This window comes from Mus caroli, chromosome 3 (genome assembly GCF_900094665.2).
Source record: "Mus caroli chromosome 3, CAROLI_EIJ_v1.1, whole genome shotgun sequence".
Classification (NCBI taxonomy): domain Eukaryota; kingdom Metazoa; phylum Chordata; class Mammalia; order Rodentia; family Muridae; genus Mus; species Mus caroli.
The window spans coordinates 49582374-49596416 of NC_034572.1; the positions used below are offsets into that span (position 1 = coordinate 49582374).

General features: G+C 35.6%; 1 protein-coding gene across 10 annotated transcripts in view; it reads right to left on the reverse strand.

Moving 5' to 3' along the window:
- The window catches only part of Nbea (neurobeachin), a 543806-nt gene that overhangs the window by 395524 nt on the left and 134239 nt on the right, over positions 1-14043 (reverse strand). For all 10 annotated transcript variants that reach the window (XM_029475176.1, XM_029475174.1, XM_029475170.1 and 7 more), the window contains exon 11: positions 3354-3462. In XM_029475176.1, the coding sequence (XP_029331036.1) occupies positions 3354-3462 (109 nt within the window). The remainder of the gene's footprint in view (positions 1-3353; positions 3463-14043) is intronic.

A 14043-nucleotide genomic window follows, 5' to 3' on the forward strand; every position in this document is an offset into this window, starting at 1 on the left:
AAGAGCAAAAGAGCAAGAGCAAAAGAGCAAGAGCAAGAAAGAGCAAGAGCAAGAGCAAGAGAGCAAGAGAGCAAGAGAGCAAGAGAGCAAAAGAGCAAAAGAGCAAGAGCAAGAGCAAGAGCAAGAGCAAGAGCAAGAGCAAGAGCAAGAGCAAGAGCAAGAGCAAGAGCAAGAGCAAGAGCAAGAGCAAGAGCAGAGAAGAGAAGAGAAGAGAAGAGAAGAGAAGAGAAGAGAAGAGAAGAGAAGAGAAGAGAAGAGCCTAGAGCCTTGAGAGAGAGTTTGCTGGTTGTTTATCTGCAGATCCCAGGATTCAATTCCCAGCACATAGATGGTAGTTCAAAATTGTTTGTAACACCAGTTCCAAAGAATCTCTTTTTGCCTCTGCGCACCAAAAACACAACTGATACACACACACACACACACACACACACACACACACACACACGCATGCAGAGGACTCATATGCATATATTCATACATACTGAATGAATGAATGAACAAATCTATTAAAAAGGGGGCGGGAAGGGAAAGGAAGGAGGGCGCTGTGTAACACACTAACTGTATAGATAAATTTACTTGGAAACAGAATATGAAATGTTAGAAAAAAATAATTACAGTGTCAACTTGAAAATAACTAAACAGCAAATAGCACTAGATGCTATAATGAAAAACTTAAGTTGAATTAAGGGATATGTGCCCAGTAAGTACAAGATGTAATAGCTTAGCAGAAATGTTTGCTTTATTGCAAAAACCATCCAATATATAAAACATGTATGGTTATATGCTACATTAACTGCATAAAATATTTAAATTGGTAAATATGTATCATGAAATAACTTAACCTTAATATCAACTTCACTTTTCCTAGATACCAAAATGAAATCCACCAACCTAACCTAACTAAATTATATTAACTATCTGAATAGTTAATATAATTATTAACTATTCAGGAGGAACAGTGACAACATTAATTCCAGGGAGCCTGCATCAAACTATAACATTTCAACAAATATACATGCACAGAAAAGCAAGACCTAGGCTAACTGATCAAATAAGAGGGAAGAACCATGTATGGATATAAAGAAGGAAATCTGTCTCTCTACCTGGATGTAAGGGTGAACATGTGAGGGTACAGACCAAAAGGACTGTACACACGAAGATGAAGAGCTGTGGAATAAACAGACCCCAAAAGACAGGACAAAAGAGACACAAATCCTAAGATGGATACACTGTTTACATTGCTCTGTAACTTATTATCACTCTGTTTGGGAAATTTTTTTGCCTGTGGGTTTTCAATGAAAAGGTTGACTACTTTGATCCATCAGCAGGTAGTTAATAGACAAAAAGAAAATAAGGCGTGGACATTGTACAAATCAGTCCACCATTACTTTGTAGAAGACATGTGACTTACACTAAATAATCATTCTCCTCACCCTGTAGGTCTAGCCAAACTCTCTTAACAATGCTTGCAACTTAGTTTTAAATAATAAGACCTTAAATTCTTGTTATTAGCTCAAGTTGAATGTGCTGTCAGCTTCCTGCTAAGATGAACTGAGAGGCTACTGTTATCATTTGGATGTGAAGTACTGTCCAGATAGGAATACTGAGAGCTTTGTCCCTGGCTGAGAGCACTATTATAAAGGTCATAGAAAATGCAAGAAGCACTAACTAACTAGAAGTGATCACTTCAGATATGCCCTAGAAAGATGCAAAGGATTTAGGTGCATAAAGAAGAAAGTTTATAGAAGAGTTGAGCAAGGTTCTGCAAAAGACCACATGTGTATGTGCAAAGTGAAGAAAGGCTAAACAGGGAAACAACAAGCAAGGTCGGAGGAGCAAAGGCCCCGGCAGTGTGAGTGCGAGCATGGTGATTATCAGAAAGCCTCATTGGAGAAAGGTCATATTTATGAGTAATCAGAAGTTTTATATTTGAAAATTAATGAATGTGGTTCACAAAATAAGAAAAGAAAATTAGAACTCATGATCAAATAATAAAAATATAAAAATTAATATGATGACAAAAAATTTTAAAATGAGAAAACTTTTGAAATTTGTTTGAAAAAATTGTTTTAAAAAATACTCTAAAATCTAATCTATTTCAATAGACTGTATTTTAGATTATAATTATTAAATACACTGTCATGAGATTAGTAATAAGAGGTATCCATTATACAACTTCTGGTCAACTGCACCAGTTATCTCAGATGATAGGGCAAGAAAGCCACAAGAGAAACAGACAGTTATCAAAAAAGACATGTCATTAGTTTTAGATGATACTACTTCTACAAAGTTCTAAAGCAGCTACAGGCCCATAGTTAAAGAAGGAGTGGAAACAGCAATACAAAAGGTTTACACTAATCATCAATAATTCTATTTCTATGTACCTGAGAAGCCAAAACCTAAAAAAAAAAAAAAAAAAAAAAAAAGCCCAAAACTCTTAAAACATGAAATAACATTTTTGATAAAAATAAATAAATAAATCCATCGAAAATTGGGTAAATTTTCTGTACTTAAAAAAAAAAAGACATCCTAAATAATTAAAAAGGTGAAACCTGTAAATTGAAGGGCTTAATAAGAATGTCAATGTAACAAGGGCAACTTCTGTGGAAAACTGGTGAGTGAATACATAGGAACAAAGAAAGTGAAAAGCAGCAAGGCAATCTTATATTAAATGAATGAGACAGATGACTATATCATCAGCTATCAAGATGTACCAAAGATCTTGCTTAGCGCCTGAAAACAGAAACAAAATCTTAATGTTGTAAGGTCCAAGTTTACCAACAAAAATGAGATTTTGGTGCAGCAGAAACTATCTTTTCAAACAAATGGATTAGCTACACACAGGGGAGTGCACTCAACAACAGGGTTCTATTCCAGTAAATCCACTGGAGACAAAGGTATAAGGTGAGGATGCAACGAATGTACCTAATCTACTGGAACCTTGGTGTAGTGGCACAGCACATTTCCTCCTTCCCTAATAACTGTGCTCACTGCAAGTGGTAGCTCATGTCTAGTCAATGTAGCAACAGCATGGGTCATGACTTTTTAAATTGAGTTTTCTTGAGACAGAATCTTACAGTGTAGTCCAGACTACTCTTAAACTTGTACCTCTCCTCACTCAGTCGCCCTAGGCCTGCAAGAGAATTTTTCTAAATTTTCTAGTTTAATTCAAATTTCTTCACACTATGCCAGTACTTACATTCACAGCATAATATAAAATGTTCTTTAATTATCAAATGATATTACCACTGAACAATCATCAGTTTATCATGAACTGAAGATAACTTAAGAAAATACAATTAGGGATTTTCAACTATCCAGTGACAAAAGCCACCAATATGTGTATCACTTACCTTTTCAAGTAAGTAGCCAATGACTAAAAAGCCTTTTCCACCCAGCATCTGTTCTTGCATGGCTACTGAACTTTTAAGTAGTTCAACCAGGAATGCCAAAAGAGTAGCACTGTGTGTAAAGTACAGATAATTCATTTTGTAGTCATTAAATATTTATTATAAACATAGTATTCCATTTCAGTAATTTGTTTGCCAAACAGTAACAACAAACAAATTAATCTATATCCTTTTTAAAAATGGTATCTGGCTTTTATTATACAAGCATGTATCTTCCCACAAGCAAGAGAAGATATAATTAGTTTTATCCTTCAAGTTAAAAAAACAAAAAATTAAAAAATAATTATGTATAACTCATATTTGAGTTAAGCATAAAATGTATCTATACATACACAGAAATATATTTCACTTTTTAAATCAACCTGACATAAGAAACATACGACTATTCTATAATATATACAGTATCATAATATTTAAAAACAGGTTATCAAAATTTTTTCAATATGTACAGGACATTTTTTGTGAAGAACAAAGCTGTTTTTTTAGCTATTGTTCATATGGTTTATAAAAGTCAACCAAAGAAATGTCACATACCACGTATGTCCACTCATACCCTCAGAAAAGTTCATGAGAGCAAAGTAAAGATATGACTCATGTATTATAGAAATGAGAAGTTGTTAAAATTAATTACATAATGTACACAAACACATAAAATCAGATAACAGTAGATAACAGACAAAGTTAAGCAATTGGTATGTACACTGAATGAATGAGGAAACAAAAGGAAATTGATTGCAATGAATTAGTCTTTGATAATGTTTTTCTTCACAAGTTATATATTTTCAACCAGCACAATGACACAAGAATGAAAATAATACACCCTTCATTATGAGTACTTAATACAATTACAATAAATTACCGTATACTAGACTTTATCATGAACTGAAATAATATCTATCTGAAGTATTTTATAATATACCTTAAATCACCTATTTATACTAAACAGAACAGTAATTATACTTGAAAGTATTGCAGAAAATTTAATGAGGAATGCTCAAAAATCATTAAAGAAACCTAGCTAACTGGAATTTTACTTACTTTAGCTCTCCTGGTTTCAAAACGAATGATAACAGACTTCTCCAATAATTTGGAAATTTTATGTGTTTATTTGTTTTTTGTTTATTTATTTATTTTACTTAAATCAAACATTTTCTCATGACAAGAACCAATAGCTAAATGATCACTAACATTATTATGAAAAATGAACAAACTACTTGATATTCTAAAAGACATACTACCCAGAAATAAGGTACTTTATCACAGGAAATTCAAGCTCGGTCACATTAGCTAGCCCTACATACTTAAACCACACACAGAAAAATAAAAATTGCTATTACTAATCAGAGATACTACTTTTACTTTGTCCTCAAACTTAGGTATTTTTAAGAAAAACACAACTAGCAAGGAATCCCTTGGGATTCGGTAAAGAAGCTATTAAGCAATCTAGCATATTTTAAATGAATTGAGTCAACCGTCAAGTCCACTTCACAAATACCTGCTTAAATCCTCTACTACATATAGCACCGTGTTTAAATGGTTGAAAATAAAGAGAGCTACTGCATAGATATTCCACAATTTCCCACCTATACATAATTAGGGGAGTGGGTTCTTAAGCATCAGAACTGTCAACAGGAAGAATCAAGTCTGCCTCACAATGTCTCTCTGATACATTAAGAAAAAAGCAGGAAGTATTCTCTGAGAAAAATCACACATATATGCAGAACCATATGAAATTACAAGGACTTTTATAAATCTTTTATATCACAAGACTATCCATTTGCAGTCATGTCATGTGTGAACTCAGACCTCTAAATACAGTGGCACTCCAATGCAAAAGCAGGATACATTTGGTATAATTCCAAAATCTGAACACAAGACCATGCTGTCTGTGAAAAATTGACTCCACTCTGGTATTACAACAGAAACTCAAGTTCATTTACTCACCAAAGTGTTTTCAATTTATACCTAAGATCAAATGCAATAATAATACCAAATCTTTTCAAAAAAATCTTAAAAATAAGGTATTTTTTGACATGGTGGACTTAATAGTATACAGATGGCCATCTTCGAAGAGGTACAATTTCAAACATAATTTAACAAACTTACCAGTAACTAAAATGCATCGGATTGCTGCAGGGCTCACAATTAACTTGCAAAATTCTTTGTACTGCCATACAAAATTTCTCTCCATTCTTGCCTATTTCCAACTCCCCTAGATACAAAGGCAAATATAAAGGATACTTCAGCCCATTCCTATATCTCCTGCATTCCACTTCCTGTCTAGAACACATCAGTTCATGTGTAGAAGGTCTAAACATATAGGCTAAGCCAAAAGGCAAGCAGTTCTATCAGCCAAAACTAACACAACATAGAACATGCCTGTGCAAAGTACAGCCTCAGCCAGGGACAGAATGTCAACAGAGTTCCTTGGCAGATGAGACAGCATTAATTATTATGCAGTGATATAAAATTGTTAACCCTTCTGATTAAAAGTATTGTAATTTTTTTGTAAGTAAAAATTTTACTTTAAGAAGGATTGAGGATTTTAAATCCTGTCTCCTTGAAGAAAAATGACATTGATAAAACTATTTTGAAAAACTTTCCCTTGAAAACTTAATTATCATCTTCCAATTTTAATAAGATTCTTGAATAAGTTAGCAAGCAATATTCACTTATAGTTATTTATGAGGGCTAAAGTCCAGGGGTAGAAGAGGTGGAATAACAACAACGATATTGTTTTGCCTGGGCCTGCTCACCATCTTAGTAGAGAACAATCAACCATCTTGATCAACATAGAAGAATATTTAGATACTATATATAATGATAATTTCGAATGAAAATACATACACTATATTTTCATTCCACTAAGATGTATGTGAATACAGACTGACTTAGTTCCACTGTCTTTTCCAATTATTATTATGAAATAAGTAATATGCACTATTCTTTGATAGAATTAATAAAGTTTTATTATCTTTGGGTACTTTTAGAATTCAAACACAAAAGATATTGCAAAGATCTGCCTTCTTATAATTGAAGTTAGGAGAAATGAATAATCTATGAACATTTCTAAAGCAATCTCATATAAAATAAATTATAAATATTTAATTTTATATTAAAACAAAAAAGATAAGGTGGATTTCAAAATAAACATCTTTTTATTAAGAAGAATGTAACTAGCCTATACAAAACTTAAAGATTTTTGCTGAGACCCAACACCTCTTCTTCCCCTTTAAGATGGTATATTTAATATTTTAAAAACCTACAGGCAAAATGAGTGTCAAAATAAAGTCAGGAGTAGGTTAAGTCCCAAGTAAGATTTAAGATTTATCCTTAGTGGTAAATTCTTTTGAAATTCTCTTTTCACCTCTTTAAGCAGCCAAATATTAAAATATACTAAAATCTTTCTAAGATTATTAAAATTACATAAAATACTTACTATAACATAGATTCCAGGCCATGCCTGTCACCCTAGTATATAGAAACTTCGCTACTTGGGAGGCCAAGGCAAGAGGATCATAGAGTATGGGGTATAAAAATAGTTCAATGATGTCCCAAGAAACTTTGTGAGACACTGTCACAAATGTAAAAGAAGGTTGTGTTCCAGGGACATAAGTAACAGAGAAATGCTTGCCTAGCATACGTGAGGCCATGGTTCTAATTCCCAGCACCTAAGAAATTGATTTTAATAAAAGAAACAATATACTAGAAGAGTTAAACCCTTACACAGTTCAAATGAAAAAGGTCTACACCAAAGGTTTTGAAGTACAAGTACAGTTAGCAGTTTTTGAACATGGTACTCTTAAAGACATCACTTCAAAGGCCACTGGATATGCTAGGAAACACTGACAACTTCTTTAGTGCACACAATGCGACCTGACTCAGTGTGCACAGCAGCTTCACACCAAAGGAAACGACTTAAAGGAAAGAGCAAATGCAACACTAGTAAGAGAGAATACAGACAGAAGGTATGGGTGATACCACACGGTATTCTTTGCTATCAAGTCTCTGTCTCACGTGATTTAAACATGCAACTGCTACCAATGCTGCACACACCTAAGAGATTCAGGAGAGGCTTTCTAACACTCGAATCACTAGGCATTTATATCTTCCTTTGTTATAGACGGTGGCTTTATATTTCAACATCCTATATTTGAATTTCAAAAAAACTTCGAAGACTAAAATTTTACTACTTTGATGTACCAATGAAATAAACAAAAATGTTAAATGTATACATTGCCTGGAGAGATGGCTCATCAGTGAAGAGCACTGGCTGCTCTGGCAGAAGACCAGGGTTTGGTTCCCAGCACCGATATGGTGGCTTATTTGTGTCTCCAGTTCCAGGGGATCTGGTACTTTCTTCTGGCCTCCAATGGGCACCCACAAATTAAAATGTCCTTGTGCTCACCCTTCCGCTTTGGACTCACAGCACCTCAACATCTGTAATGTAGCAAGAATGCTTCTCTGTCACTACAGCTCTGACTTTTTAAGAAAGTCATGTAAGTGAAGAATGTCTGTGATCTTTCAAGGTTCTTTTCCAGACTTCCATATATTACCCAAATTTGAGATTCATTGCTGTAAATACATATATTCTGATTATTTTTAATTGATAAATGTTTCATGGTAGAAACTGAAGAGTCATTTTGGACATCCATTCATCTCATGAAGTTTCTAGTATGGCAGTGTGAATAAAACGACTATAAAGATATATAGAAATGTTTGTTCATGAGCAGTTTGTACTCTCTTCTCATAAATAAAACCAAGGAGTAAGAAGCTCAATTATACATGTATATGGCTGACTTTATACAGAACTGTAAAACTATATTCCAAAAGTGTTGTATTATTTGGTAATCCCACTGATTCTCGGTTCCAGTGTCACATCTTTACCAGCATTGGCAGCATAAGCCAAAAAAAAAAAAAAAAAAAAAAAGAAAGAAAAGAAAAGAAAAAAAAGAAAAAAAAACCAACTCTAGTCATTCTACTAAGTACACAGTGCTATCAAATAATGATGGCCACTAACGCTAGTCATGTTGAAAACCTTGAGAACTCTGACATGAATGTTACTAAACACATCTTTATTGGATTGGTTTTATATTTGAGGGTTGACAGTGCTTGTGAACACTTGAAATAAACCCTTCTTCAAATAAGCAATTGGCTGTTATCTTTTTGCAATCTGTATCAGGCCTAAGACCTACTTAGCTCCAGTTCTTGGCCCCATAAACCCTGCCGTGCATGAGCTCAATCTTTTGGAGTAGATCCAACCAGGAAGTGGTTGGCTATTCACCTCTGTGCCACTGCTGAAGCAATAGCATATCTTGCCCGGTCAGGCGAAAATGTTAAGTTGAAGGATTCGCAGCTGGGTAGAGTGACTGTTACTTTTTCCGTCCTGTAGAGTAGAGTACACTTCAGCATCATGAGAGCGAGCAAGTAGGGATAAAGCTGCTGAATGAGTACTAGCTTGATTTGTCCATGTATTATGCCCCAGATAGTTATGGTGTCGGGAAGAGGCGCTGTTCCCTATATGAATGCATTTTAGGAAGCTTTATAAAAGTAAAAGTAAAGTTTTCAAACTGGGACAGCCAGTATGTAAATAAGTGAGGAGGCTCATCAAAAACTAGTGGTAGACTCAGCACACTGTCCATCGATCCACCACTGTGGTGCTTTGTATGAGAATGGGCCCCATAGGTTAACAATTTGAATGCTTAGTCATGAGAGAGTGGTACTACTTGAAAGGATTAGGAACTGTAGCTTTGTTGGATAAAGTGTGTCACTGGGGGTAGGATTCAAATGCTAGAACCTGGCACAGTATCAGCCTCTTCTTGCTGCTTGTAGATCACGATGTAGAACTCTTAGCTACTTCTCCAGCACCATAACTGCCTGTGTGCTGCCATGATCGCTGTCTAGATGATAATGAACCAACTTTCTGAAACTTTAAAGCAGGCTAATTAAATGCATTCTTTTATAAGAACTGCCATGGCCATAGCATCTATCTACAGCAACAGATCTCTAAGGCAACCACCTTGGGAATATACCTAAAAGACACTATATACAACCACAGAGATACTAGTTCATCTATGTTTACTGTTGCTCAATCGCAATAGCTTGGAAATGGAAATACTCTAGGCTTCTATCAACTAATGAGTGGAAAATGAAAATGCTGTGCATTTCCACTGGAATATTATCCAGCTGGTTAAGAAAAATAGTACTATGACAATTTCAGGTAAGTGGATGGATCTGGAAAACATGATATTGAGTGAAGAAAACCAGATACAGAAAGAAAAATGTGTGTTCTTTCTTATATGTGGAGGCTTGCTGATTGACACCAAGAGTATTCCATCAACTACTGAATAGATAATGAAAATGTGGTTCACTATGACAGTAGTTTTTACTAATTCTGATGTTAACCTCCTTGACCTCATATAGGCAGGCTGCTTTTCCAAATTCCATTATACTCAGTCATCAACAAAATGAGAGCAGAAGTCTATACTGGGATACAAAGGTAAACAGTCTTTGTGTAATTCTCTAATCTTTTTCTTCTCCAAATAAAATAAATACTGGATCAAAAACTTAAACTAAATCCTCAAGTAAACTGTATTTTTCCATATTAACAATATACCTTTCTTAAAGAAAGCCACCAAATTTCATATGTAATTTGACACAGCATTTTTTATCCTAACAGAAGCTAAGTGAATCTAAGAAAAATCAAACACTATACTCTACTTCAAAGTTTTGTCCCACTAGTCTCTCCTTACTTAATTCTAGTTCTTCTTTATCTGGACATTATATGTTCCAGTATACTTGGCTTAGAAAACCACAGCAACACCAAACTTGGCTTAGTTCTTACAACACTTTGCAGAAGTTACTCGTAATATTTGATGCCAAACACTTAACAAACATACACACTGATTTGTGGAGGACAGCAAACTAGATTTTTTTATTAATATGAACACTATATTAATGCTGACTCATGAGAACAATGTTCAATAACTATTATTTTCACATATAACTCCAAAACAGCGTTTCCCTTCTACAACTTCTCTCAATAGGTTCCTAAAAATTAGGAAGTGCAATTTAAGTACAAATCCTAAAACTCCTTCTATGCCCAGCCAATATGAACTGATTTTCCTCTATGGATTACATTATCCTAACTCAAGTTACTCCAGCTGTGGACAAGAAAACAGAATCAAATCAAAACCAAACCAAACTTGACCACTTGAAAAAAGTAAAGGCAGAACAAACATCCCATTTTCAAGAACCTCATGCATCCTTATGTAAATTGACTAAAGTCTGTAAGAGTCACTGGACAAGTATTTCCTATATGCATCATCTGTTCTTAAATGAAACAATCAAAAGTTTAATTTTGAGAAACCTGTGCAAGTCATGGAGTTGAGCCTGTGAGCACATATTTATTTCTATACTTCTCATGAATATCTAGATCTTGGCTGTAATACCAATGGATGTCATGACTACTTTGGGGGCTCCAAAGTCATTCACAATTTTACAAAATCAAGATTAGCAAGAATTTGTACTTCTACTGAAATAAATATTTCACTGCATGTTACTCTGATGGCATGTTAATCAATTTACATAACTAACAGCTTCTCCCTCCTGTAATTTTTAAGGATATTTACGTAGACTATGATCCTCGAAGGCATTCACTGAAAATCACATTTTGTTCTAGGTATTAATAGCTCCTGGTTCCAAATAGTTTTCTATAAAAAGAGTAACTGCACATATTAATGTCGTGACATGCTATCTTTCTGTTGTATACAACTGAGTGGTGCTTAAATTAGCTTAAGTTATCTACATCCTCATGTATCACTTACACTATGGTAAGGACATCCACAGCCTACTCTCTTAGCTGGCCTATCTAGAGACATAATACCATGCAATAGCACATCACAGCCTCTCACTCTCGGCCAGTTGTAACTCAGTACCTACTGATTCTGTTTTCACTGCTCTTTCCTACTTTTGAGTTCTAAAGTTTAAGTTTTACTTATGTCAAATCAGACACCAACTTAATAGAAATATTTTAACTAATATTTATGTTTTGGATGTTCCTACAAACAAAGTTTACCTCGAACACTCCACCAACTGCTACTAATAGTTTTTAGATCCCTTTTATTTTATACATGAGTTGGCACATATAGAATACTGGTACACTCCAGAATTTCTTTTGTATCCCTCAGGGATGTCTGTCATTTCTGCTGTATTTTCCAGATACTCAACAGAGGCAAGCATATGAGAAACAACCAAAATCATCCCATTCATTCTTTGGAAGCTGATGAATATTCACAATTAATTTCTCTCCATGAAGAACTGCTCAAAAACACAACTTTTTAAAAGATGCGTTGAGTCTCTCCATTCAAAAAAAGATGTTAATAAAAATCAGCAATGTTTTCCAGTTTCATGAGGTTCAATGTATCTATTCTTGATCTTAGAGCCTGAGCCATTGGAGTTCTGTTTAGGAAATTTCCCCCTGTGACAATGAGTTCAAGGCTCTTTCTCACTTTCTCTTCTATTAGATTCAGTGTATCTGGTTTTATGTTGAGGTCCTCGATCCACTTGGACTTGAACTTTGTACAAGGTGACAAATATGGGTCTATTTTCATTCTTCTACATACAGACAGCCAGTTAGACCAACACCATTTATTGAAGATGCTTTCTTTTTTCCATTGTATATTTTTGTCATCTTGTCAAAGATCAAGTGACCCTAAGTGTGTGGTTTTATTTCTGGGTCTTCAATTCTATTTCACTTATCAATGTGTCTGTCTCTGTACCAATACCATGCAGGCTTTATCACTGTTGCTCTGTAGTAAAGCTTGAGGTCAGGGATGGTGATTCCCCCAGCTGTTCTTTTATTGTTAAGTATTGTTTTCAGTATTCTGGGTTTTTTGCCTTTCCAGATGAATTTGAGAATTGCTCTTTCCATGTCTTTGAGGAATTGTGTTGGGATTTTGACAGGGATTGCATTGAATCTATGGCCATTTTTACTATGTTAATTCTGCCAATCCATGAGCATGGGAGATCTCTCTATTTTCTGAGATCTTCTTCAATTTCTTTCTTGAGAGACTTAAAATTATTGCCATACAGGTCTTTCACTTGTCTGGTTAGAGTTACCCCAAGATATTTTATATTATTTGTGGCTATTGTGAAGGGTGTTGTTTCCCTAATTTCTTTCCCAGTCTGTTTATCATTTGTATAAAGGAAGGCTACTGATTTATTTGAGTGAATAAGAACGGATACAGAAAATATGGTTCGTTTACACAATGGAATACAACTCAACTATTAAGAACAAGGACATCATGAGTTTTGCAGGCAAATGGATGGAACTAAAAAATATCATCCTGAGTAAAGTAACTCAGGCCCAAAAGGACATGCATGGTATGGACTCACTATAATAAGTGGATATTACCCCCCCAAAAGTATATTGTACCCAAGACAGAGTCCACAGAACTCAAAAAAGTCAACAAGCTGAAGTGCCCAAGTGATGACACCTCAGTACCATTTGAGACAGAGAAAGAAGAAAGCAATCACAAGTGGGGAAGGAGGAAGGGACTTGAGAGGGAAAGTTGATGGGGCAGGGGGAGTGAGGGGGAGAGGAGAACCTGATCTGTTATTGGGTGAGGGAAAAGGACTGAAGCCCTGAGGGCCAGCAGAAAGAATAGAAACAGGCAACCTCAGGAAATAGGAGGTTGGGGGGACCCTCCAGAATGTATCAGAGACCTGGGAGGTGAGAGACTCTCCGGACTCATAGGGAGGGACCTTAGATGAAATGTCTGACAGTAGGGAGAAGGAACTTATAGAGCTCACCTCCAGCAGGAAGACAGAGCAACAAGTAAGGGATGGGGTTGCCATCCTACAGTAAAAACTCTGACCCATAATTCTTCCTATCTGAAAGAATTACAGGGATGGAAATGGAGAAAACCTGAGGAAAAGAAGATCCAGTGACAGGCCCCAAGTGGAATCCAGCTCAAGGGGCGGTCCCAAGGCCTGACACTATTACTAAGGCTATGAGGGGCTCACAAAAAGGGATCTATCATGACCACACTCTGAAAGACACAAAGAGCAGCTGGAAGAATCAGATGCAGATATTTGCACCCAACCAAAGGACAGAAGTTGCTGACCTCTGTTGTTGAATTAGGGGAGGGTGAAAGAAGCTGAGGAGAAGGGCAATCCTATAGGAGGACCTGCAGTAGTCTTAATTAACTTGGACCCCCGAGATCTCTCAGTCACTGGTCCACCACACAGGCAGCATACACCAGGTGATATGAGGCCCCCAACACACATACAATAGAGGACTGCCTGCCAGGTCTGTGTTCATTCAGAGATGATGCACCTAAACCTCAAGAGACTGGAGGCCCCAGGGAGTTTAGAGGTCAGGTAGGGGGTGGGGACAATCATGTGGAGACAGGGGTGTGGGGAGGAGGTATGGAATATGGAACAGTTGGAGGGCAGACAGCGGGGGGAGGGGAGGTAAGAATAAAATATGGAGTGTAAAAAATTAATTATTTATTTAAAAAAAGAAAAATATATAAGCACTATGACTGAAAAAAAAAAAGCTCAGATTCACAGGAACATTAATGAAGGTGAACTGCAAAGGAAATATCTAAAGTGAAACAAATGTAATATG